The sequence below is a fragment of the Bubalus bubalis genome, chromosome 10, assembly GCF_019923935.1.
Source record: "Bubalus bubalis isolate 160015118507 breed Murrah chromosome 10, NDDB_SH_1, whole genome shotgun sequence".
NCBI lineage: Eukaryota > Metazoa > Chordata > Mammalia > Artiodactyla > Bovidae > Bubalus > Bubalus bubalis.
The window spans coordinates 18,226,781-18,250,678 of record NC_059166.1 but is presented as its reverse complement, the minus strand read 5'-3'; the positions used below and the strand labels follow the sequence as shown (position 1 = coordinate 18,250,678).

The following is a 23,898-nucleotide window of genomic DNA, read 5'->3' as shown; positions in this document are numbered from 1 at the left end:
ATTTCCTAAAAGGTCTTCGTCCATATTTTCCAGATAAAAATCCATGCCTCCTTCAAGGTGACATCCAGCTGCCACCTCCTCTGAAACTTTAGCATCCTCAAGTATATTTTCATAGCTTTCTGTTCGGCACTTTGTTAAATTCGCTTGCAACACAAAACCTAACAGGTATCCTGGAGTATCTGAATTAATTGTATATCAACCTCCTTGAGGTTGAAATTATGAGCTCCTTGAGCAAGAAAGGCATGCCTAGCACAGTGTTCAGCTCCTATAGCCTGTTTGAGAAATATTTAGTGCACAAGCGTGTATTTGAGTGGTCATTCTTCTTGGCTGCTTTTAAGAGCTTGTTTTATGTCTTCCAACTACAGACTCAGTCTTTGTACTTTCTTTGCATTTAAGTAACAAATGATGGCATATCTATAGTAAATATAACCCTCCCACTATCTTCTTGTCCCTGATTTCCTAAATCAAGCACCAGATTCCATTGCAGCTAAAACAAACAAATAGACAAACAAAAGGCCCACAGAGTTATTCATTTGAAAACACTGCATGTTACGGTGTTGTGTGCAAGGTTCTGAGACTTTACCATTTATAATAATAAATGTGTCATATGCTAGCCAGCAGCATGTCCTAGGACTATGAGGTCATCAAAGGAACCATATCTATGGTTTTCAATGCATCGTTTTGGGTCTCTTATCCTCTAGTTCTAAAGACTAACATAAAATAAATGTAAATCATGAATCCAAAGAAATCATGAAGAATAAATACCGTAACTCGGGACTCATTGTGATTCAGACCCAACTCGGAGGAGAGAGAACACAAAGCCCCAGTCATCCACAGTGGGTCCTTTGGTGTCCGTCTCACTGAGTACTGTCCTGATTAATAGCATCTGCATCAAGGGAGAAGTTATAACACTTTATCCATTTAGAGAAACAGGCCAGTGGTAGAACCTCACATAGTTAGATGGCAAGGAGACAGGCTTGTCTCATTTAGGAAAAAGTTACTATAAAACCAGTTGCTGAGAAAGCATTATATTAAGTATTGGTTTGTTGAGCCCCTTTCAGAGGGTAAATCACAAGCATCACCTTGACATCAGCTGTCAGAATGAAATCGGTACTTCTTAAGTGGGTACTCTCTAGCACATTTGTTTGTTCACTTCGGTGACATCTGTGGAGCAGTTGGTATGTGCCAGACTTTGTGCTAGGTATTCAGGTTGCAAAGGTGAACAGGGAGACTCTGACCCCGTAGTGTTTACCCTGGGATGCAGAAGTTAAAACCCCCTCACTCCTGCTCACAGAGATTCATGCACACACTTAGTTATCATTTCCTCAGCAAACTGTTTCTTCATAGACGGCTCAAAAATATGCTCAGCCTTCCCCAGTTGGACGGAGAGCCAACGATACCATATGCTCCCTCCACTTTCAGCACAATTTCCCAGAAGCTCTAGAATGTCTTACAGTCCTGGGACGTTCCTGGCGGTCCAGTGGTTAAGACTGACGGCTCGCAATGCAGGAGTCACACGTTCCATCCCTGGTCGGGGACCTAAGATTCCCCCATGCCCTGTGGCATGGCTAAAAACAAACAAACAAAAAAACAGAATGCCTGGCCTTTGTTACTGAAAGATGTTGGCGAATGAAGACAGTCTATTCAGCATTGGAGAGAGTTTTCTGAAGAAAGGCTGTCTACCCCGTGTACTTTGCTAGCTGTCTCTGTGCGAACAACCCACACCATGTTCAGTCACACCGTTCATTACTGTACCCGACCACCATTGGCACCGGTTTGCTTGTACTTGATGGTAATCCCGACATGTGTGACACTTACCCCTCTTAACCTGACTTTAGTCTGTCCTGTGTTTTCCTGGAGACTCAGCAAGAAATTCCATCCAAAATACTGCTTCTCACTGATGCTCCATTTGCCTGATAGCAAGTAATTAATTTCAGATAATTCCCACTGTGTACTACTCCAGCTGCCTTGGGTTCAGGGCTTTGATTATCTTTTGTGTGAGGACCAGGGCTTATACTGAGATGTAAATAGCCCACTGGCCCTAGTCAGGAATGCCCAGGCCATGAAAGTTTCAGAGATCATAAGGTCTTTGTCACCAGACCTCAATGCCTATATTGATGCCTGTCTTACTTTAAGATTTCATTTGCGTTGATTCATAGGTTCCCCCACCCCCAGAACTGGCAGTCGATAATTGCATGTTGTTTCACAATAAATCCATATGCACATTCTTGGTTTCCAAGAGTATGAAGTACTAAAGATAGTTACCAGGGGAAGTGAAAAATAGCTTTCTCTTTGCCAGAGGGGAATCTGTTCTCTGCTGTTATTCATTAATAACAAACTTCTGTTGTGAGTGTCAGAGTTTTTAAAAAGAGTTTCTGGTTGAGAACTTAACGGGATCCCTTGTTAATCATCTGAATGTGTATTTTACTATTTTTCATTTTATTTTAGTAACTTGTGTTTTCCTTTACCTCCTGCAGGAGGAAGGTTGTAAGAGTTCTCATTTTAAGCTTTCACCCTTCTGGGTTGAGGTTCAGTTTGCCTTCTGATTAGGAAAATGTTTAAAGGAATTTATGCTCTCTGTCTTTCTGGGATTTCAAGTTTTTTACTCAAGGCATGAGTGAGTGAGTGAGTGAAGTCGCTCAGTCATGTCCGACTCTTTGAGACCCTATGGACTGTAGCCTACCAGGCTCCTCCCTCCATGGGATTCTCCAGGCAAGAGTACTGGAGTGGGTTGCCATTTCCTTCTCCATTACTCAAGGCATACATTTTAGTAAATCATAGTGTTTGTTTTTACAAAATTGGTAGGTAAGAGTTGGTGATCTGTGCCTGAAATTCTTGCAGTGAAATCTCTTTTCAAAAAATTTGTAATTGTCAATTATTTGATTATGATGCTCTTCAGCTTATTTTAAAAAATACAATGTATACGGAAATATTAAAGCACCAGCAAGGGAAATAAAGCACAGAGCTCTTAGAGTCCATTGCAAGCATCTATTTTAGTCCTGTTTAGTTGTTTCACTTCATACAAACTGTGTTCCCGAAAAACTTGGAATTATGTTTTTGAATCTGGAGTTCCTTATGAGGATGAAGCAATTCTGGTGAAATGTTTTGTGAAGTTGAGTTATTTTGTAAAGCAAGTCATCGTTTCATAATTGATAACTTTTTACTTTTGGGGGAATTTAGAGTTGGGAAATATTTGTGCAAGGAGAGCTATGTTATCACTGTGGTGTTATAATAATACCTTACATCCGTATGTGCATCTCCGCATAGCCTTTCATTCCATTTCTGAATATAGCTTTGCCAGGAACCTGGGGAGCCATGTGGCTGAACTGTGTCCAGATTTCGGGTAATGGAGACACAACATCAAGTGGTCATTTCTTTCACTTTTTACAAAGCACTATTTTAAGTGTTTCCTTGATTAAGGACTTTCAAGGTCACAACTAAAATATCCCTATAGTGTTGGCCTGATACAAAATTGTTAAATCTTTTGGGGGCTTTCTAAAATTATAAACCATAAACTTGGCTCTCACCCCTAGATGGCTTTTACTGAGGTTTTTCAGAGTCATTTCACCTGCCTCAATGACAGCCATTGTCTTCCAGACAGAACATTCAGGTCTGTTGTTATGCATGAAGAGATAGCTAGCTTTAGTCTAGTCTAGAACTTGCTAAAAGATAATGTGCTGAAAGCCAGGAGAACATTCCACAAAGTTAACTTTTTTAGTGGTTCTTAGGGGCAAATGCCTTAATTTCTATTATGGCCAAAGAAAAGGGCCACTTAATACAGAATGCAGTTTAATCACTTAATATAGAATGCAGTCAGAGAACAGAGGTCATGCTCTGGGGGTGTCTCTCCATGGGCAGAATGATGCTTCTCCTTGTCCAAGAGGCTTCTATAAATCCAAGGTGCTCTTTTTAGAGTCTAAGACTCTGGGTGGGAACAGATTTTTTAAAAGAGGGCTAAATAACAAAATTCTTAAGTATAACTGATGAAATGAAAATGATTCTTATTTTGAATATGTTTCTTTTATTAGGGTGAACTTCTATACAAAGTCCACAAGTTAAAATTTATCAGAAATTTTAGTTTTGTTTTTATATTACAAAGGTATCAAAAGAAAATAGAAATGAGTGTTAATAGATTTGTTGTTTGGGGAAATCCAATTCCCAAAGAAGACCTTTTTTAATGACAATACATGATGAGTTTACAGGGTTGTCTCCCACCTATGGATAGTACCAGTGTTTTTAAAGAATACAATTTTCATTTTTTTGCTAACTTTGAGTAAATATTTATTGAATGCATAAACTGTGAAGATTCAAACAGACCTAGTTTTAGAGTTGACATTATAGGTCCAGTAAACGTATCTTTAGAAAACATTTGACCTTCTTTCTACTGTCATTTTGCTCTTAAATTATGGTGGTTCAGTCGGTAAAGAATCTGTCTGCAATGCAGGAGATCCTGGTTCAATCCCTGGGTTGGGAAGATCCCCTGGAGAAGGAAATGGCAACCCGCTCCAGTATTTTTGCTGGGAAATCCCATGGACAGAGGAGCCTGGCCAGGCTACAGTCTATGGGGTCACAAGAGTCGGACATGATTTAGTGACTAAACTTACCTACCTACCTTGAGATAATAGATTCCAAGCATAAAAATAACTTATATTTCTAAATGTTAGTTGTTATTGTTTGCTTTTAACGGTATTAATATTTTTTCTTTTAGTCTCTTTTCCTAGAGGACTTGTTTTTTCTTAACTTAATCTATGGATTTTAGCTTAAAAGGATTCTAATTGGCAGTTAAGTTTTGATTTGTGGCTAGAAAATGGTTCTGCTTGTTGTAACTTTAACACTTATACTCGCTAGGCTTAAATACAGGATGGTTGGATGTCCACTTTGGATCTTTATTTCTTGAACAGAAGAGCTTTACTCAACTTGTTTGACTTCTGATTTGACCAGGAGAAAGAAGAAAAGTTTGACCTAGCCTTAATTTGCCAGAGGGCTTTTGTACCCTTGGGACTGCATGTTTATGCCATGCTGTGTTACACTGTGCCCGCCCTGCCCCCCCCAAAATTAACACTTTTCTAAATCTTGCTAAATAGCTTTTATTGATTCTGGTCTTTTAATGCATACTTGAAGCCTTGAGATAACTATTCAGACTTTTATGGATACCTTCTATAAATTTCCTTTGTATTTGGCTGGGTGGGAAGAAGAAATATTCCTCAATTTTAACAGAAGTGATTTTGCAACTGAAATGATAGTACAATAGAGACTTATTAAAATTCTCTTTAGAAGAGTGGAAGTAATGATTCTTTAGACCTGTAGTTTATGGTGAGACCGGAGATAAAATCAGTCTGTTGAAATAACATGTAACAAAGTCTGTGAGAAACGTGAGCTTTGTTCTCATTGGACGTAAGCTGACCAAGAACCATGGCTTAGACGACTTCTTGTCATTTATTCCACACCACCCTCTATCCCCAGCCTTCTCCCTGGGAGAAGGGCCAAAGTTTGAGGTATGTGTTTGCTGTGAGTCCTTAAGATCATCATCTTTAAACAGAGTTAGGCAGGAAGGAGGCTCTGGCCTGGGGAAGGCCAGGCATTTGCCCAGCGTGGGCAGGCGAGGGGGCTGGTTAAACTCACAGACGTGAGTCAGACTTTGGGTTCAGATCCCAGCTCTGCCACCTATTAGCTCTGCAAGTTTTTTCATCTTTTTGAGCCTCCAAACCCGAGCCAAGTATATGTACCCGACACGGGTGTCTCAAGTATTAAATGGCACCAAATAAACACCCAGTGAACACCAGCCTCTATTACTTTGTGTGACGATCTTCTGCCTTTCCATTCGCTGGCATTCTTGAAATGCTTGAGTTCCCGTAAAAGTTTATTTTTGTACGTGCCATTAACATGGTAGCAGTGCTTATGCTTTTGCATATTATGGCAGATGGCTAGAGTTTTCAGAACAAGCGTAATGTAAATAATGTGTATTTACTTGGTTATGCCTTTACCCAACATACAATCAGTTTATTTTCTGTTTCAGAAGGCATAAGTGTACGTGGGCTGAGTAGCGGCTCTGGTATGATTTCAGTAACACACGTGACCTTAGGATTAGTGTCTGGGAAAAATGATACTTAATTGTTTTGAAATTATCTACGACTGTATAGTGACAGTGAGATGGGCTGATCGAGCATGTGGTTGTGTGCTCATCAACCTGTTATGTTGGGGGCTGCTCTTACTGCAGGCCCAGAAATCATTGGGAATTTGGCTCTTTGCACCTGGCAATCTAGGGCTTCCCTGGTGGCTCAATGATAAAGAATCTGGCTACTAATGCATGAGATGTGGGTTTGATCCTGGGTTGGGAAGATCCCTTGGAGAAGGACATGGCAACCCACTCTGGTATTCTTGCCTGGGAAATCCCACGGACAGAGGAGCCGGGTGGGCTGCAGTCCTTGGGGTCACAGAAGAGTCACACAGGACTGAGTGACTAAATGACAACAACCTAGCAAACGAACCAGGAACATCTCTATCTGCACTGGTTTGTACGGTCACAGGGAGCTGAGGGTGCTGCCTGCAGACCCTCCTCAACACATCAGAGGTCACACGAACAAAAGCAAACAATGACAAAATATCCAGACACAACGTCATCTGAGGATTATGTAACCCATTGTCAGCATTTTAAAAATTTAAGAGTTTGGAGGCACATTCTGGTCTGTTTTTACTTTTCTTTTTTAAGATTTTCCTTTCATCCTCAGCTTCATCTTTATTTACTTTTTTTTTTTCATTCAATTTAAAAAAATGTTGGCTGCACTGTGCAGCTTATGAGATCTTAGTTCCCTGACCAGGGAATGAACCTGGGCCCTTGGCAGTGAGAGCAGAGTCGTAACCACTGGACTGCCAGGGAATTCCTTGTTACTTCTTTTATTAGGTCGAGCCATGTGAACTGGAAATATTAGCTTTTGACCTCTAAAAATGGCAGTTTCATCTGTCCAACCTAATGCATAAATACCAGACAAGACATACAACATTTTCCCTGCTAGCCGATTATATCTAAATACAGATACTTGTGATATAATATGGGTTAAAGATTGGCATTTAGATTTGCAATGCCAATTTCTTATTTTGCTTTTGGGATGAACCTCAAGGAGATTGGGTTAAGAGGATTTTCATTACTCGCTTAATGATATTGTTTCATTCTGTGTTAATTCCTCATTAAATCTTCCGCTCTGATGCCAAATCTTATGATAATGGGTGGGCTGGTGAGAGACCCAAATGCTATCATGGTTCATGAGTCAGATTCAGACTGAGGGTCACTTCCAGCGTAAGCCAACTTACTAAAGTCACAGGCTGCCCATCACTTGTTCAGAGTTCATTTGAACTATAAGTTAACAGTTACCCATTATATCAAAGCTCTTAGAACTATACTCAGTCACCAAGGGGATTCGTTTGGAAAGCAGTATTTTAACACACCAAAATTCTCATTCAAATCCCAATCACAAAATGATTTCTATGGAAATATCCCTTTATTCTCTTCTCCGCCGCTGTTTCTCTTTGTACTACAGTTTCTGTCATATCTTGCTGACTGCACTATTATTAGTATAATTCTAATAGCATTGCATAATTAGTTCCTACAAGGACACGTCTTGCCCTGTGCTTTTGACCCAGATGAAAGAATGTAGATGAAAGAATGCCATCGTGAACATTCTTTCACTCATTCATTGTGCAAACATTATTGAATACCTACGACAGGCCAGTCCCCATCCACAGGGGTTTATATTTGAGAAGAGACAGAGAAGTGGACAGCATGATTGAGGGCTTAATTGGAATATTTCTACTGAGCGTGTGACGTGCACACAGAAAGTCCATTAGGCTCAGTGAGGGGAGTGTAGAAAGCCCAGAAAAGATGACTGAAACTGAGAAGTCGCTCACCATGAGAAGGAAGAGAACTGTGTCAGGTAGAGGGAGCAGCAAGGCCAGTGGGCTTAGGTGAGTGAGTGAAAGTCACTCGGTCATGTCTGACTCTTTGTGATCCCATGGACTGTAGCCTGCCTAACTCCTCTGTCCATGGAATTCTCCAGGCCAGAATTACTGGAGTGAATATCTCTTCCCTTCTCCAAGGGATCTTCTCAACCCAGGGGTTGAACCAGGGTCTCCTGGATTGCAGGTGAATTCTCTACTAGCTGAGCTACCAGGGAAGCCCTGGGCTTAGGTGAATAGGTGGGTAAATCTTCACACTTGGATCATATCAGAAAATGGATTAAAATAATTTGATTTGATTGTTTAGTTGTTAAGTCATAGCCAACTCTTTTGCAACCTTGCAGGTTGTAGCCTGCCAGGCTTGTCTTTCCATGGGATTTCCCAGGCAAGAGTACTGGAAATGGTTGCTATTTCCTTCTTCAGAGATCTTCCCAACCCAGGGATCAAACCCTCATCTCCTGCATTGGCAGGCGGATTCTTTACCATGAGACACCTTTAAAATAATATAGATTTTCCTCACTATCGAAATTTTTACTTCCACGGTATTGATCCTATTCTTTGCTCATTCTTATTAATATTTACAAGTTGGTTCTGTGATAAGTTGGTTGGTCCGCATTTCCTTATGACTGCAATTTTTTTAAATTGAAGTATAGTTAATTTACAACACTATGGTAGTTTTAGGTGTACAACGAAGTGATTGCATTTCACACACATACTCATGTATTCCTCTTCAGATTCTTTTCCACTATAGGTTATTACAAGATCTTGCAATATAGATTACAATATAGTTACCTGTGCTATGTAGTAGGTCCTTGTGGTTTATCTGTTTTATATATACTAGTGTGTATATGTCAATCTCAAATTCTTAATTTATTTCCTCACCTCTTTCTCCTTTGGTAACAGTAAGTTTGTTTTCTATGTTTATGAGTCTATTTCTGTTTTATAAATAAGTTCATTTGTATCTTTTTTAGATTCTACATATAAGTGATACCATATGATATTTGTCTCTTTTCTGATTTACTTCACTCAGTATGATAGTCTCTGCACCAATCTGTGTTGCCGCAAATGGCATTATTTCATTCTTTTTTGTGACTGCATAGTATTCCATTGTGTGTGTGTGTGTGTGCGCGCGCGCGCACGCACACATATGTACGTACATACATACATACACACATGCCACATCTTTATCTGTTCCTCTGTCAATGGACATTTAGGTTGCTTCCATGTATGACTGCAGTTTTAAAATTCATATCATTATGTTTTGCATCTTGTCTTTGAGGCCTCATTTAATTGAATTCATATTCTTCTTAAACTATTTATAAAGAGAAGCAACTGTTGAGGATTTCTTCCTGTTCCTTGAGTTTTGTTTTCTTCTGATAGAGAGATGGAGATCAAGAATAAAATCACTGTGTTGGTCCATGCCTTTTCTGTCTCTCTCTTTCCCCTCCTTGTTACAGTTTGGGTTGTTTCATGCATTTCTTTTCATTTTGATCATGCGTGGGTAGTTCAGGTCACATTTTCTCTTTGTTCTGATATAATGAGGATCACTTTTTGACCCATTTGCCATACTGCCAGATGATGCGGTGTTTTCTTTATTTATTTTGTGATCCATTCATGTTTGTTGTTGCTATGTGTGTGTGTGCCAAGTCACTCAGTCATATTTGACTCTTTGTGACACTATGGATTGTAGCCCGCCAGGCTTCTCTGTCCGTGGGATTCTCCAGGCAGGAATATTGTAGTGGATTGCCACTTCCTTTTCCAGGGAATCTTCCTGACCCAGGGATTGAACCCTTATCTCCTGTATCTTCTCATTGGCAGGCGGGTTCTTTACCACTAGTGCCACCTGGGAAGCCCCTGTTGTTGCTATAGCCTGATGTAAGAGCCCGAGGAGGGGAAAACCAAACTGAGGTGGAATGTGGGCTTCACTGGGATACCTTGGCTCAGACTTCCTCCTGCTAAGAGTTTGCTAAAAGTTCTGCATCACTGTTCACGTTGCTTGCTTAAGGTTGGGGGAATGGGTCTGCCAGAGCCAGCCTGCTTTTAATTCATTCCTCTCATCCCTGGTGAATTTCTAGAGGCTTCATTCCAATCAAGACCAGCTTTACATTTGACTTTCCATCTTTTCACTCATTCCTCTCCTGAAGCAGTTTCTGCTGCTCCTAGAGCAGAAGATAGAGAGGGCCACACACTTTACTTCCTTTTCTGTGTCTTCAGAAATTTGTTTCTTAGCTTGATCATGTCGTTCTGAAGTTTAATATATTAGGTTATGTACCTTTGGATGCTCTTGGTGTAGAATTTTTGCCAGTTTTTAGTAATTGTGTTTTTTAGGGCACTGTTCATTTTGTTACTTGTTGTGGGAAGAATATTCTGTGATTTAGCTTTCAGCAGTCATCATGACCTGATTGTTTTGCCAGTTAGATGACCACAAACAACCTTTCTAGCTCTAACTGATTCATTTTCTAAGGATTCAGCCAAGATTTCTTCTGTTTGGAAGTAAATTTGCTTATTATTTATTCAACAAACATAAGGAGAAGTATGTTAAGGTCATAGATCATGACTCTGGGAGGCACCATTGGCCCACCTACCTCCATCTTCAACAGATGCCCATGCTGATTGGTGGCCTAAGTTTTGGGTCAGAGGAAAGAACGTGGTGTCTGCACCTTCCCTCCGTTGCCATGCAGGCTCCACCAGTTCTCCGTATTTTTACATTGTCATGTGCCTAGTCAAGGTTGTTTAGCAACCCTGTCCAAGAAGGCATCATGCCTGATCCATGAATCAGTTCGTCTAAGATGCCATAAAAGCAATGTGACTTTGCAAACACCACCCAGTCCCTTGGGAGACTTACCGCTTCTGGGATGAAAACTTCCATCAGCTCTAGAAACTAGAGCCTCAAACGCCTATGTAATTGCCCTAGTTGGCAGTCTTGATCGGAATCATCCTTTTTCCATGGCACGGGCTGTGTGAGAGTTGAGGGCACTTGGGAATGAGTGGGTTTGGTGTTTGGCTTTAGTCTTTAGTGTGCCTGACACCATGGATGTGTTTTGGGTGACACTCCCCCACTCTTTACAGAGAGAGCTATAGAATTGTTGCCTACTTTCCTATAACTTTTTCATCTCAACTTCCCTATTTTGTACAACCAGAAGGGGTCTCTGACCTGTGGGCAGGGTGACGTAATCTCAAGCAGTCAAATCTTCCAAAGATTTACAGAATGAAGGGGAAGTCGGTTCATTTTCCGTCACTTAAACATCTCTCTTCCCCCAACTCCTTTCACGAGAAGGAAAGGCATTTTCTGTGCTCCATGGAAACTTGCAGAATCATCATGGGTGAGCTTACTTGTTACTGAAATCTCCCTAGACTTGGCTGTAAGATTCCTGAGGTCTTATATTTTCTTTCTTCCTTACAGTGAAGGTAGCAACATTATTTGGGGGTAACTAAAAGCAATTTAGAGTTTGTGAGTTTTAAGCAAAAGAAGAGAGTTTATTGGGGATCATAGTATCCCTTCCTTGTTCCTTTGTCTTTATAGTTCATTTTTCAATAGTTTCTTTCAATGAATTAAGTGCTGACAAGCCTTTGCCTCTAGGGGATGGTAACATTACCTCAAATTCTCACATACTTTATACAAATACGAGTATCATGTAATTATCTTCTCCTCCTCTGCCTCCTTCTCCTCCGCCTTCAAATCTGGCGACAACTAGTTAACTTTGAAACTGCCAGAGAGATTATTTCAGTGTTACACTGCACCTCTGGGAGAAGAATGGAATTTCATCTTTTTTTCCATATGCTGACTAAAATCTCTTCATTTCAGAGGACAATGATGTCACCAGCTAATGAACAAAATATTTCTTGCTAAACAGATGAGTCCTCCCCTGACTCCTTTGTGAAATAAGGGGGAAAAAAACCCCACAATGTGTTTCATATTTTATGTAGTTACTCTGACAACTCATAAACACTTTTGAAAGTAATTCTAACTTCTTCAAAAAGTGAAATGGATTTTTCTGTAAACATAAAGAATAGCACATTAACTGGATGGCTGTGACCGGAAGGCCCCTGCCGTGGCCGGACGGTGATGACTGGTAATGCTGATATGAAAGCCAATATACTGCGCCTAAGGTAGGGAGTGACCTCAAATGCATCACTCCTTGGACCAGTGGAGGGAGATCAGGCATGTTGGAGGGATTATGAAATCAAGCTTGGAGAAGAGGAGAGCCGTGAAGCTGTTGTTGATTGGTGTCACATGCTGTTTATAAAGGGAGCAGCATCAGCTGAGCTCCTCTTTGACTGTCCAGATAGGCAGGCATGTGAGGTCAGTGGGAGCTGTGTAAACAGCGGACTTTTAGGCTCATACAGGAACTTGGAAATGTCCTCAAAGCCATGGCGAGTGCCTGTCCCCTCACTGAAGCATGTCTCAGTTTCCCCAACCAGAAGTGAGTTCACCCATTTCTGAACCCCTGTATCTCTTGGTTCCTCTTGCCCATTTATCACAGTTGACTTATAGTAATCATATGTCTGAATTTCTCTTGGGACCTTCCTACCCCCAGACTTCTAGATTATAACCTTTGTAAGTCCAGGTCAAGCCAGCTTACTCATGTACTTTTGATTCTTTTCCCTTCCTAATGCTTTAAATCAGTACATCCATCCATTGATTCCAATCAGGAAATATCTATTTATTGTAAATGGAGAAGAATATCATGATGTTCATTGTTGGCAATTGTGTGCAGAAATAGGTATTCTTTTTATACTCCTTGTGAGAATTTAAAATAATAAAATGTTTCTTATGAGCAAATTAATATGTATCAAAAGACTTAGCGATATCCCCATTATTTACCCATCAATTCAAAAATCTAATCACTTATTCTAAAAAAAACCCGATGTACTAGACACATTAAAAATTTTATGACACAGTGTTCATCAGAGTATTTTTTATAATGCTGAAAAATTAGAAACATGCAAATGTTCCAATGATTGAGAGCATTATTTAAGTAAATTATAGTAGGTATCTATGACTGAATACCATTGAATCATTAATGCAGCGTAATATTTTATTTGCTAAATATTTGTTGATGTCGGCAGACGTTCAAAACATATTAATTTTTAAAAAACAGGTTATAAAACAGTTTGAGCAGTGTACATTGAGAACCCCAGTGTTTCTCCAAAGGAAACCCTGAGAGCAACAATGCCTCTCAAAGAGGGTCACGATTATAAGTGGGCAGTTTGTTTCGGCTTTGGGGGCCTTGATAGTGACTGTAACTGGGAGCTGGAGCCGCTGAAGATCACAAGGTCATTCTTTTTGTGTGTTTATTTTAAAAAAAGTAACAGAGGTGTATTGTGTGTGTGTGTGTGCATATGCGCATGCACACGAAGAAATAAGCCAAAATGTTACTAATGTTTCTGATTAAGAAAATATAAGCATTTTCTTTTTTCCTGTATGTATATTTTCCAAAATTTCTAATGAAAAATAGATCGTGTGTTAATAGGGATAAACAATAAATGTTGCTGAAATACAGGCAGAGAAATGGAGATGACAGTCTTCTTTGTCTTCTTGAAGTTTGGTGAAGGGCTAATAATAATGCGATAACATACTGAGCTCAGTCCCAAGATACTCTGTTGGGCTGCTGTGCAACCACCTGGGATAAGGAAGATGAGGAAGAAGGCCAGGAAGGCTTTCCAGAGGAGGTGACACATGAACTGAATCTTGAAGGAGGCGTAGGAGCTAGGGAAGTAGATGCGGCAGGCAAAGATTATCCCAGAAAGGAAACCGCAAGTGCAGAGGTGTGCAGCCACATGAGAGATGGGGTGTCTGAGGTGCTGTGAGGAAGTCGGAGGATGGGAACCAGGTGCTGTGAGTGGCTGTTCCCACATAGTATCCACATAGCTTAGCACAGCATACACAGAAGCTGGAGATGCTCTGACCGTTCAGGCCTACATTTCACAATATGGCCTTTGAACTTTGCTCTGGGGACCTAAAGAGCATTCCCTTAGGGTGGGAGTCAGGTGCTCAAATCTGTCCTCTGCAAATTTGCCCACTTCTTGTGTGCTGGGTAAGTTCAAGTCCACTACCCATCGAACAAGACCAGCGATGCTCCTCCTTCGTGAAGTGGATCCGCCCTGTTTCCTTCTTGCTTCCACGGAGAAACTTCCCAAGGGTGGCCTGGCTCAGCCTAGTTTTTCAAATATCCTGAGATTTCCTCTAATACAGAGCAAGGGCTGGGAGCTACGGGGCTGGAGAGTCTCAACTTCTTCAAATTGTGCATGGATTATCTGCCAAAGGCCCACCATGGGCACCCTGCATATGTGGCTTTCCACATGAAGTGTCTCCATAAATATCTGACTCCTCTTGTGGCCATTAAAAAGGGTGAGTAAGGAGTAGGAGGCCACTGTGAGGACAAATAGGAGATAGGTCCTATCTTTCACCCACCTCCCAGAACCTGGCTCATCAATGCCTGCCTCCTGCAGTCTTACATTGTAGAGGCTTTGCAACCTAACGGGCTCCCCTCCCAGTCAAGGTCTCCCTTCATCTTCTCAAGAACCCTAGGGGGCTTGCCACTGCCTATTTTATAAATGATAGTTCACAAGTGGCTTAAAGGGGACCTCAACCTGTGTCTGCAGGACTCCTGTGTTCTGGCTCCGAGTGCCACTCAGAATCATCTGTGCATCTCAACAACCTGCCCAGACTCAGCCTCAAACGTTGGCCATCACCACTTGCTTTCATGTGTCTTCCTTGCTTTTGCTATCTACACGGGCAACTAAAACAGCCGTTTGTAAGAATTAAAATAGGTCTTGTTTGAATTCCAATCAGCAATAGAGAGAATGCAGATCTAATAAGCACTTATTACCAAGCTCCAGTGGTCAATTGTATGCAGTTATGTACACCATTTGTAAAAACAACAACACTTTAAGACAAATGTTATTAGACCAAATGTACGTGGAGGTAGACCAAGCCCCATAGAAGTAGAGGGATTTGCTGGAGGACTTGGAAATTAATCCCAGGCTGTTCTAGCTCCAACATCGAGGAGTATTTCCCCACCATCTTTGGGGCGTACACATTTTCTTAGTTTCCATGAAATGACAGAGCAATTCAAGTGAGACGTCTACTGACAGCCTTAAGGAATTCTAAGCACGATGATGCTTGCAATGTAGTTGTCAGTCTTGGGTGAAGAAAGCCCAGGTAGAGTTAGGGTGGTGCAGGAGGGAAGCCATGAAGCATCCCCATCGTCCTCTGCCATCTACCATCTGGGAGGCCAGGTCATGCAGATCCTTACCCCAGAGGCTGGGAATTGCGAGCGTTTGATAAATCCCAGTGTTTGAAGTCTGACATTGGGAGAGCACCTGTCACCATTTGTGGTACACGTGGGGCTTCCCAGATGGCGGTGGGAAGGGGGCATATGTGAAACCAGAGAGTCAGGGAAACGGCTTTGTGAAATTGGGAAGAGGTAGCCTAGGGAAGAAAGTTCAATAAATGATGAGAGGAGACACTTTTGGGGGGCAGAAAAATTGAGGGGAAGGGAGTTTCATGAAGAGTACACGCGTGTGTGCTTCAGTCATTTCCGACTGTTTGTGACCCTGTGGACTGTAGCCCGCCAGGCTTCTCTGTCCATGGGATTCTCCAGGCAAGCATACTAGAGTGGGTTGCCATACCCTCCTCCAGGGGATCTTCCTCACCCAGGGATCGAACCCAAGTCTCTAATGTCTTCTGCATTGGCAGACGGGTTCTTTACCACTAGCACCACCTGGGAAATCCTCATGCAGAGTGAGAGAATACCAAGGCACCCAAGGAAGGAGAATAGGAAAGGTGCCCAGGAAAAGGAGCTCTGGTGGTCAGTGGTACCCCCTGGGATCTCTGCTGTGTGATGATCCAAAAAGAGTAGGGGGGGGCCTTGAATAGTGTAAATAAAGATTTGCATGGTGGGAGAGGCACCTATGGAAATACATGACTTCCCCAACTGAGTGAATTTAGCCCTGAAAATACAGACATGGCCTGCAACCCATGTTTTGGATTCTTCGTAGGGGTTTTCAGTCCTGCCTTTTGAAATGATATTCTGTTTGAGTAGCAGCATGTGATGTCGCTCCCTAGACAGCCCTGAGAAAATTAAATGACCATCTTGTGACAGAGTCCCCATGCTCAAATTTTAGAATCCAAGAGAACTCAGCTGCTCCGAAACAACTGATCATTGAAACAGTTTGGTAAGACAGTTTTAGAAGCATCAGTGAAGGAGAAACGTCCTGCATTTACTCTAGTGGCTAAAACGGAAAGAATAAAAAGCAGGGAGAGAGACAGAAAGTGACAACTTTAGGAGAAAAACCACAATCATAAGTTTTAATTCTGGAGTTTCAAAAATAGCCCTTGGAAGGTGTCTATTTTCAATCTCAACGACTCCCTTCAGGGGGTGTTGAGAAGACTTATCTGCAAAAGAGATCTTTTTTCAGTTCAGTCACTTGTGAGGGTGAGTCCTTGTCCCGGACTTGCTCAGATTCTCGCGTTCTTTTTTTTCTTTCTCTGGAATTCCATAGACAGTAATTAAGGAACTGGAGGCCAGCGGGAGGTCAGGGAGCCTTCGTCAGTGAAAACAGGGATTGTTTGCCACGTACAACACTCCCTTTTTTCCTTGTGGTGAATAGGAGATTTGCTTAGAGCTGATGACTTATGCCTTTCTTACAAGTTATGCAGTGAGCGAGGAACTGGGAGATCAGTCAGCAGGCAGCAAGCGGCTAATTGAAACCAGTGTCTTCACTTACTTCTTCCGATCGTAAGCTGTCCCGGCGGAGCCTGCCCGATCATGTAACTCCCCGGGAGCATGGTCCGGGAGAGCCTCACCATCACTTTGCGATTACAGAGGGGTCGAGCGGGAGTGAAGACGCGCTCCGAGTGGGGAGGGGGTGGGGGTCCCGGACACGCTCAGCATCACCCCGGAGGCCTGCTCAATGCCGAAGCCGGTAAGTTTGCTGGACTCATTTCATGCCGGGGGGTGGGGGGGCCTATGCTTCTGTCACTTCAAGTAAAAGCTTTTCTCATCATTCCTGACTATGGTGCTTCCCCCTTTCCTGATCAAGTTCCTCTTGATTCTTCCTTCTAGTCCCTTACTTACTTCCCTACCTTGTAACTCAGAGCATTCTTTCCTAGCTTGCTCATTCAAGACTAAGGCATAGGTTTTGGGGGGAGAGCAGTGATTATTATTGAGAATAAAGCAGGATACGAGAGGTTGGGTGTACTTGGGTTGGGAGCTTAGTTGCCACTCGCGGAGGCTTTTCACGCGGAAGACTTGGCTTCGGGCAGTGTTGCAAACAGCTTTTCTCCTAAAGAAGACCGGTTTCCTTCTCCTAACATGAAGGTTTAGTACCATTGACATCGTGTGAATTTCACAGGCGAATACCTTGCTAATTTCAGAATACTTTTCAGGAGTGCATAAATGTAATGTTCCCTGCGTGGCTCCGGGGGAGATACGTTGACTTAGTCGGGACATGTTTGGAGCTGGGGAAGCAAGCTGAGTGAGTGTGTTTCTGCAGAAGGCGCAGTTGTAATCCTGTGCTCAGCAAGGTCTCCAGCGGTCCCCCAAAGGGTTCTAGTTGCTCCTTGCAAGTTCAGATTAGTCTTTATTACAAGAGGTTACTGCTTTGCCTGCAGGACTCTGCCACGCAGCTTTTGGAAAGCATTTGTTCTAGCGCATCACCGTTTGTGAGAACAGTTTGTTACAAGGTCAGGGGCAAGTGACACATCTGTTACGACCTGCAGTGACAGGCTTCAGTTTGATCAGTAGGCCATGCTTTCAGTTTGCTCCGGCACACGCATTTTTGTATCTACAGATGCTATTAATTGTGTTCCCTTTTTTTCTGATTATCCTTAACGTAGCTGTGTTATAAAAAGTTCTCCGTGCTGGCTCCGTGTCTTTCCCATTAGAACATTGCAGATGTGTCAAGGACGCACATATTCCAAAAGAAGCTGAGAAAGAGGGAGGCTCCACCCTCTGTTGCAAGCCAAACGGGCCCCATAGTCTTCTCATTCAGCACCCTGGCGGGAGAATGGTGTACTCTCTCTTTAAAGCAACTATAGTTTTGTGCCTTGGCTTGGTCAATTTGTTATGGTTTAAAACTGTGGAGCCAGCTGTCTGCAATCTGATGTAATGTTGCCATGGAAACCAGAAATGAAACACTTAAGCATTCACCACAGAATTACTACATATAGCATTAGCCAAAGTAATTAAAAGTTGAGCCATATGGGCTTTCTGGTGGAAAAATCTGCAAGACGGAGGTTGGAAATCAAATGTTTCTATTTACAATATTGTAAATCCACTTTTCCATATCCTCTGGTGGGATAAATCTATTGCCTTTTCTACTAAAGGTTTAGAGGTGAAGGGTTGTATACAGATGATTGAGTTTCCACCTTCTAATTTAGAATCTGGTCAAATTAAGGTTTATTTTAGTACTCTGACCTGGGCCAAGTCAGGGAGGGTAGGCGATACCATCTTGTGTTTGAATGTGTATAAACATATACTGTTATTTTTTTCCTCTTTAGTTTATTTAAAGCCTGGTTTTATAATAGCATTGAGTCTATTTCTTGGAATCAGTCATTCATTTTATATTCAATGCAGATTTCCTTCATCTTCTACAAAGTTCCTCTAAGTATGAGGATTTCCTTTATATACACATATCTATTTCTTAATTTTAAAAAACTTAAAAGAGATTCTCACACCCCCATCTCATATGTACATTTCTGGGGGTGTATTTTCTGAATAAAAAGACAAGTCTCTTTTTTCCAACATTTGGGTAGTGGCACATGGTATTTAAAAGGAGAAACATGAAATGAGGAATTTAAGCTTTCCTGCCTAGTTTAAAAGAAAAATGCATGCCGTTTACAGAGTCTTTATGTTGAAACAGCTGGAGAGGATTTTTTTAAGGCAAATATTTCACAACTGTTCTTCATCTGGACTCAGGAGGAAGTGAGAAGTCAACACCTCTCTCAATAAAAGCATCCTTGGGATATACTGTTTACCTCCAGTGACTTCTGGGCTCACAAAGAGGAGATTTTCTATTTTAAAAATGATAATAATAAGATATACATATATTTCTTGAATGACTGATTTTATCCTACATTTCTCTTCGTATAAATAGCGCGGCATCATCTATTTTGTCTAGTATCCCCAAACATGCTACTGCAAAGAAAGTTATTGGTTGCCATGATTTGTGATTTGTCAGTGACAAATGCCTCCAAACTTTTAATTTTTTTCAAGAAAAATTAAAATAATAATTCAAAATTCTGAAGAGTTCTTTCTCAAAAAGTAGATGGAACGTGTGAAAGTAATGAAATAAGTACCTGGAATATGTTCTTTTTCACCCCAGTGAATTTGAGAAGAGGACAGTAGGGCTGGTGGGGATGGGGAGGTGTCATTGCCTTTAAATCTGTTGTCCTGGTTTAAGTATTTTGATTTCTTCCTGAAAATTTCCTTCCGATAGTGTGTTTCCTACAAGTGATTTGTATCTTTATGACTCAAGATTTTTGTATTATCCCTTTCCAGATCCTCTTTCTCTTTTTACTCCCCTTCCCACCCCTACACACACACTGCCACCAGCAACCCCAAGCTAGGTATGAGTGATATTCATTCTATGATGTAACTTGCCCAAATCTTGCTTATGAACAACCTGTGCTTATTTCGGGGTGTCCCAGGTGGTGCTAGTGGTAAAGAACCTGCCTGCCAATGCAGGAGATGTAAGAGACATTGGTTCAATCCCTGGGTTGGGAAGATCCCCTGGAGGAGGGCATGGCAACCCACTGCAGTATTCTTGCCTGGAGAATCCCTTGGACAGAGGAGCCTGGCAGGCTACAGTCCATATCCCGTGGATAGAGGAGCCTGCGGACTACAGTCCATAGGGTCGCAAGAGTCAGACACGACTGAAGCAGCTTAGCACGCACACACACACATGCTTATTTCATTTCCACATGACTTCAGAATTTTTAATGTGAGGGTTATGCTGCTGCTAAGTCACCTCAGTCGTGTCCGACTCTGTGCAACCCCATAGACGGCAGCCCACCAGTAGGTACAGAAACTTTCCGTGGTCAAATGTGGACTCTTCTTCTATTAGAAGTATTTGGTTTTTGAGAGACATCAAGGAGGCAGAATGTTTTTCAGTGTTTATGTGTAATTCCATGCACTGTGGTTTTGTTCAGGTGCTGATTACCCAGAATGAGGGGTTAACCAAGTTCTCATTCCTCTGGTTGACCAGTCTGACTGTCCCATCATACACCAGCAAGTCATGCAAGAAAAAGTAAAGTTCCAATCAGATAATTATGTAGTAGAAGCTGTACTTACTATTTTATTTTAATATGTTACCTTTTAAGTTTTAGACCAAATGCATTAAGCATGATGGCCAGCATGCAATGTATCCTCCTTCCACGATTATCTGGGGGCCTAATTTCTACTCTTCATTACCAGCAGTTAACTTTAATTCAGAAATGTGTATGCTACATTTTACCTAGGACCTTTTTTTTTTTTAAGGGAAATTGGATGTAGATACTGATATACTTCACAGAAGGAAAGTCTGAGAAATACCCCTCTCCTGATGACTTGCCGTTTCATGGGTTATAATAATTATTCTTTAAGGAGTGAATGGTTTGCTTATAGTCTTGCAGGGAGAAAGTACAATGGCTCCAATGCTGGGAACCCCAGGGCCAGGACAGAGGCCAGGAAGTGGGTCGTATATCCCTGATGGAGGGCCAGAGTGCTTACAGAAATATTTGTGGACTCACAGCAGACACTATTTTTCTGCCTAAGTAATTACTAGAATCCCTACCTCATTTCCTCTTGAACTGTTCTCTGCTCACTCTTGTTTCCCAATTTAGCTTCTATAAAATTGGGATTCGTGAGAGCATTTCTTGGAAGGGGGGAGGTCTCCATATTAGACTCGGGTTCGGAGACGTGGTTTGGTTTTGGTTGGAGGCATGTCTGGTTGGAGGAAACCAAGGGAAGGTTGTTGGCAGGATGCGCGGGGTGAGCTGGAGCGGCCCGGAGTGGCCTGGGCTGTGCCGAGGCTGCGCATTTCCGCCCGGCTTTGCGCCCCCGAGGATGCCGGCGCACCCGACCCGGGCAGCACGTTCATTGACTTGGAGCCTCCTTTTGCTTTTTCACATTTTGAGCAGATAAAACAGAGGAAACTGCCTGTTGAATGTTGGAGCTGACTTGGAAACGAAAGCCTCATTTTGTTCACAAGGAAAGGATTGTTTTTCGCTTGGGTCATTGCTGCAGAGACATTTTTTTTTCCCCTCTCTGTAATGTTTGATACTTGAGGGAAAACAGCTGGGCTGAGCATTCTTGAATCACTGCAGAACTGAAATGGGATGCTGGGGAATATGGACTGGACTGTATGGCTGAAAAGGTCAGCTTTTTCCCTTGTCCCTCGTGGAGGAATGCAGGCTCTTTCCCCAGGCTCTCCTTGGGAACTCTTGGAAGGAACTGGGAGAGGCAGGAGGGATGGGAGACAGTCCCCACAAATGGGACCGAGGATGGCTTTTTGCATCTCTTCCGTTTTCCTGCCCTGCTGTTTTTGATTTTCGGGGAGGACTGGAACAAGTCAACAGAATCTGGGTTTGGAGAAGTAGTCGATGACCACGTTAAACAGCAAGCCCTGATGGGCCAGGCAGAGGAGAGGCTGGCCCAAAGCACAGCAATGTAACTGCAATCACAGGGCTGCCTAGGGGAGCGTCCTTGCAGAGCTCTCTCAAAGAGGACCGGGAATTCATTGAGACAAATGCACCCCAGGCCGGGCCAGGCCATCGGTGTGTGTGGGGGTGCCTAGGACTTAATTCTCCACTAAATTAGACCTTAAGATGATGGTACGTGTCTCTCTATGAACCTGTTGGGCGGCTTTGTTGGTGTCCCAAGTTCAGCTGCAGAGCTGCCAGAGTTCAAACTGGCCCATGAGGCAGAGCTCCGCCCAGCAATTATCTGATTAACTTTTCCTTTGTTTCTTTGCCAGTCAAGAGAACAGTCGGAGGATGAGACGGAGGAGTCGGTGAAGTTTAAGAGGTTACACAAGCTGGTTAACTCCACTCGCAGAGTGAGAAAGAAACTCATCAGGGTGGAAGAAATGAAAAAGCCCAGCACAGAAGGTAACAAAGCAAACTCCGCCCTACTTATTCCAAATCAAGTCATCTGGGGTCCATCTCTCAGTAGAAAATACGAAAGTGGAAAAATGGATTCTGGCTGAGGCTGGCAGAGGGGGAATTTGGGGTTGCATGTGAGCAAGGCAGCACTGAGTACCTTCTGGAATGTAGGATCCTGGCCTCCAGCATTCTGGAGGCTTAGTTATTTAAATATTACAAAGATGGGGAGTGGCTAGTGTATGGCAATGAATTCTTCTCAAGATGTGGTCCAGCTTTCATTTGGACCTTATACCATTTTATATAAACTTTTATTTTAGAACATCTTCTGAGTTTGAGCCTCGGCTCCTAAAGGACTATGGTTCTCACCCAGTGAATTTAGTCCAAATTTAATATATCTCCACCTCAAACAAACATCTAACTGATCTCTGAGGGATGATTTCTTCTTCCTGTTAACGATCTCAAGTCAAGGTTCCAAAGAGGCTTTAAGGACCTCCCATTCTAAGTGCTTTAAGAGCCAGGTTCCTGGACAAGCCACTCATCAGATGAAGCCATAATGTCAAAAGGGACATGAACTTGGATTTATTGTATTGAATAGTTAACCTTTGAAGTGTAATTATGACAGTTTAAATCTCAACCGTGTCTGTCTTTCTTATTGTTAGTAAAGTGCATTTGCAGCACCTTGTAAAAGTCTCCCCAAAAGTTACAAGAGTAAGATTTCCGGTTTGGGAAACAATTAGTGATTGAAAGAAATGCTAGAAAGAATTTTTTATTCTTTTTAAAAGCACATAACTTGTTAAAATGTCACACTGACATTGTGGGGAAGTTCAAAATTTTAACATGTAGATCTAAAGAATGCCGTTGTAGAGGCTCTTTTGTTGTACCTAAGTCAAATCGCACCTTGGAGGGAACTGAATTCCCCTTTATTTACATAGATGAGGGTTTCTGTTGCTGTTTTTGGCATTTTGAAATTTTTTGTTTGATGTAATTATTTATTGGTTTTAATCCTCTGGAGGAATATTGAAGGCCAGGGGGTTACTATGGGAAAGTGGAGATTGAAGGGAAAGGGGAAAGAGACAAGGGAAGCAGGGAAAGAGACACTATCTGCTTTATAGCCAGTTTCTTAAACTTAGAGTTCTGTTTAATTCCAGGGTTGCATCTGGGTGTCTTTTGCATGGTAATTCCAGGTGTGGTGCTGTTTACATTTGGCTGTTTTAATACCTGCCTGTCTGTCATGGTTCCACAGAACAGAACACACAGTCTGACTTTCTCTCCCGTGGCAGGTCTACTGAAATTACACACAATGTCGTTTGGTAATATTAAGTAGGAACATATGGAATTGCCATCATTCAACCTTGGGAGCATCTCATTTTAAAACAAACCTCATGCATAGTTGCCAAAATTAAATCTCATCTATCATGCATAAATTGGTGGGTCTTGTCCATAAATGAGATAAATGGGTGAAGTACATGGTCCCGTGCCTACCAACCTGGAGCCCCTTTGTATGTGATAGTCATGTGTGTTGGGGCTTATAAAAACACAGAAATATTCTCACTTGTGTGTTTATGTCAGAATCAATCGATTCAGCTATCTCTGAGAGGCGTAGTTGAGAAAAAGGGAAAGTGTACCAAAAGAGATCTCTATAGGGTAAAAGGTAATAACTATAGACTTTTAGCATAGAGTTTTGATTCATCTGGGCATGAATTAGATGTCATAGATGGAAGATGGATTTGGTGAGTTTAATCCCAAGTGGCAGTTCTGGGCTCCGGCATCTGGGGTGCTATTGACCAGGCTTGCCGCTGTCACCAGGAGAGGCCCCAGGTGTGTGTACAGTTCAGGACATCCGCTGCAGGCTGCCCCCA

General features: G+C 42.1%; 1 protein-coding gene across 5 annotated transcripts in view; it reads left to right on the top strand.

Annotated features, from left to right (window-relative positions):
• The window catches only part of SASH1 (SAM and SH3 domain containing 1), a 259,869-nt gene that overhangs the window by 200,656 nt on the left and 35,315 nt on the right, over window positions 1-23,898 (top strand). For 2 of the 5 annotated variants that reach the window (XM_044924121.2, XM_006080289.4), the window contains exon 9: window positions 21,913-22,045. In XM_044924121.2, coding sequence (XP_044780056.2) covers window positions 21,913-22,045 — 133 coding nt within the window. Of the gene's footprint in view, window positions 1-16,320; window positions 16,882-19,812; window positions 21,313-21,342; window positions 21,770-21,912; window positions 22,046-23,898 lie in introns of those variants that run through there. The other 3 variants (XM_006080290.4, XM_044924122.2, XM_044924123.2) reach the window with 3 other exon arrangements.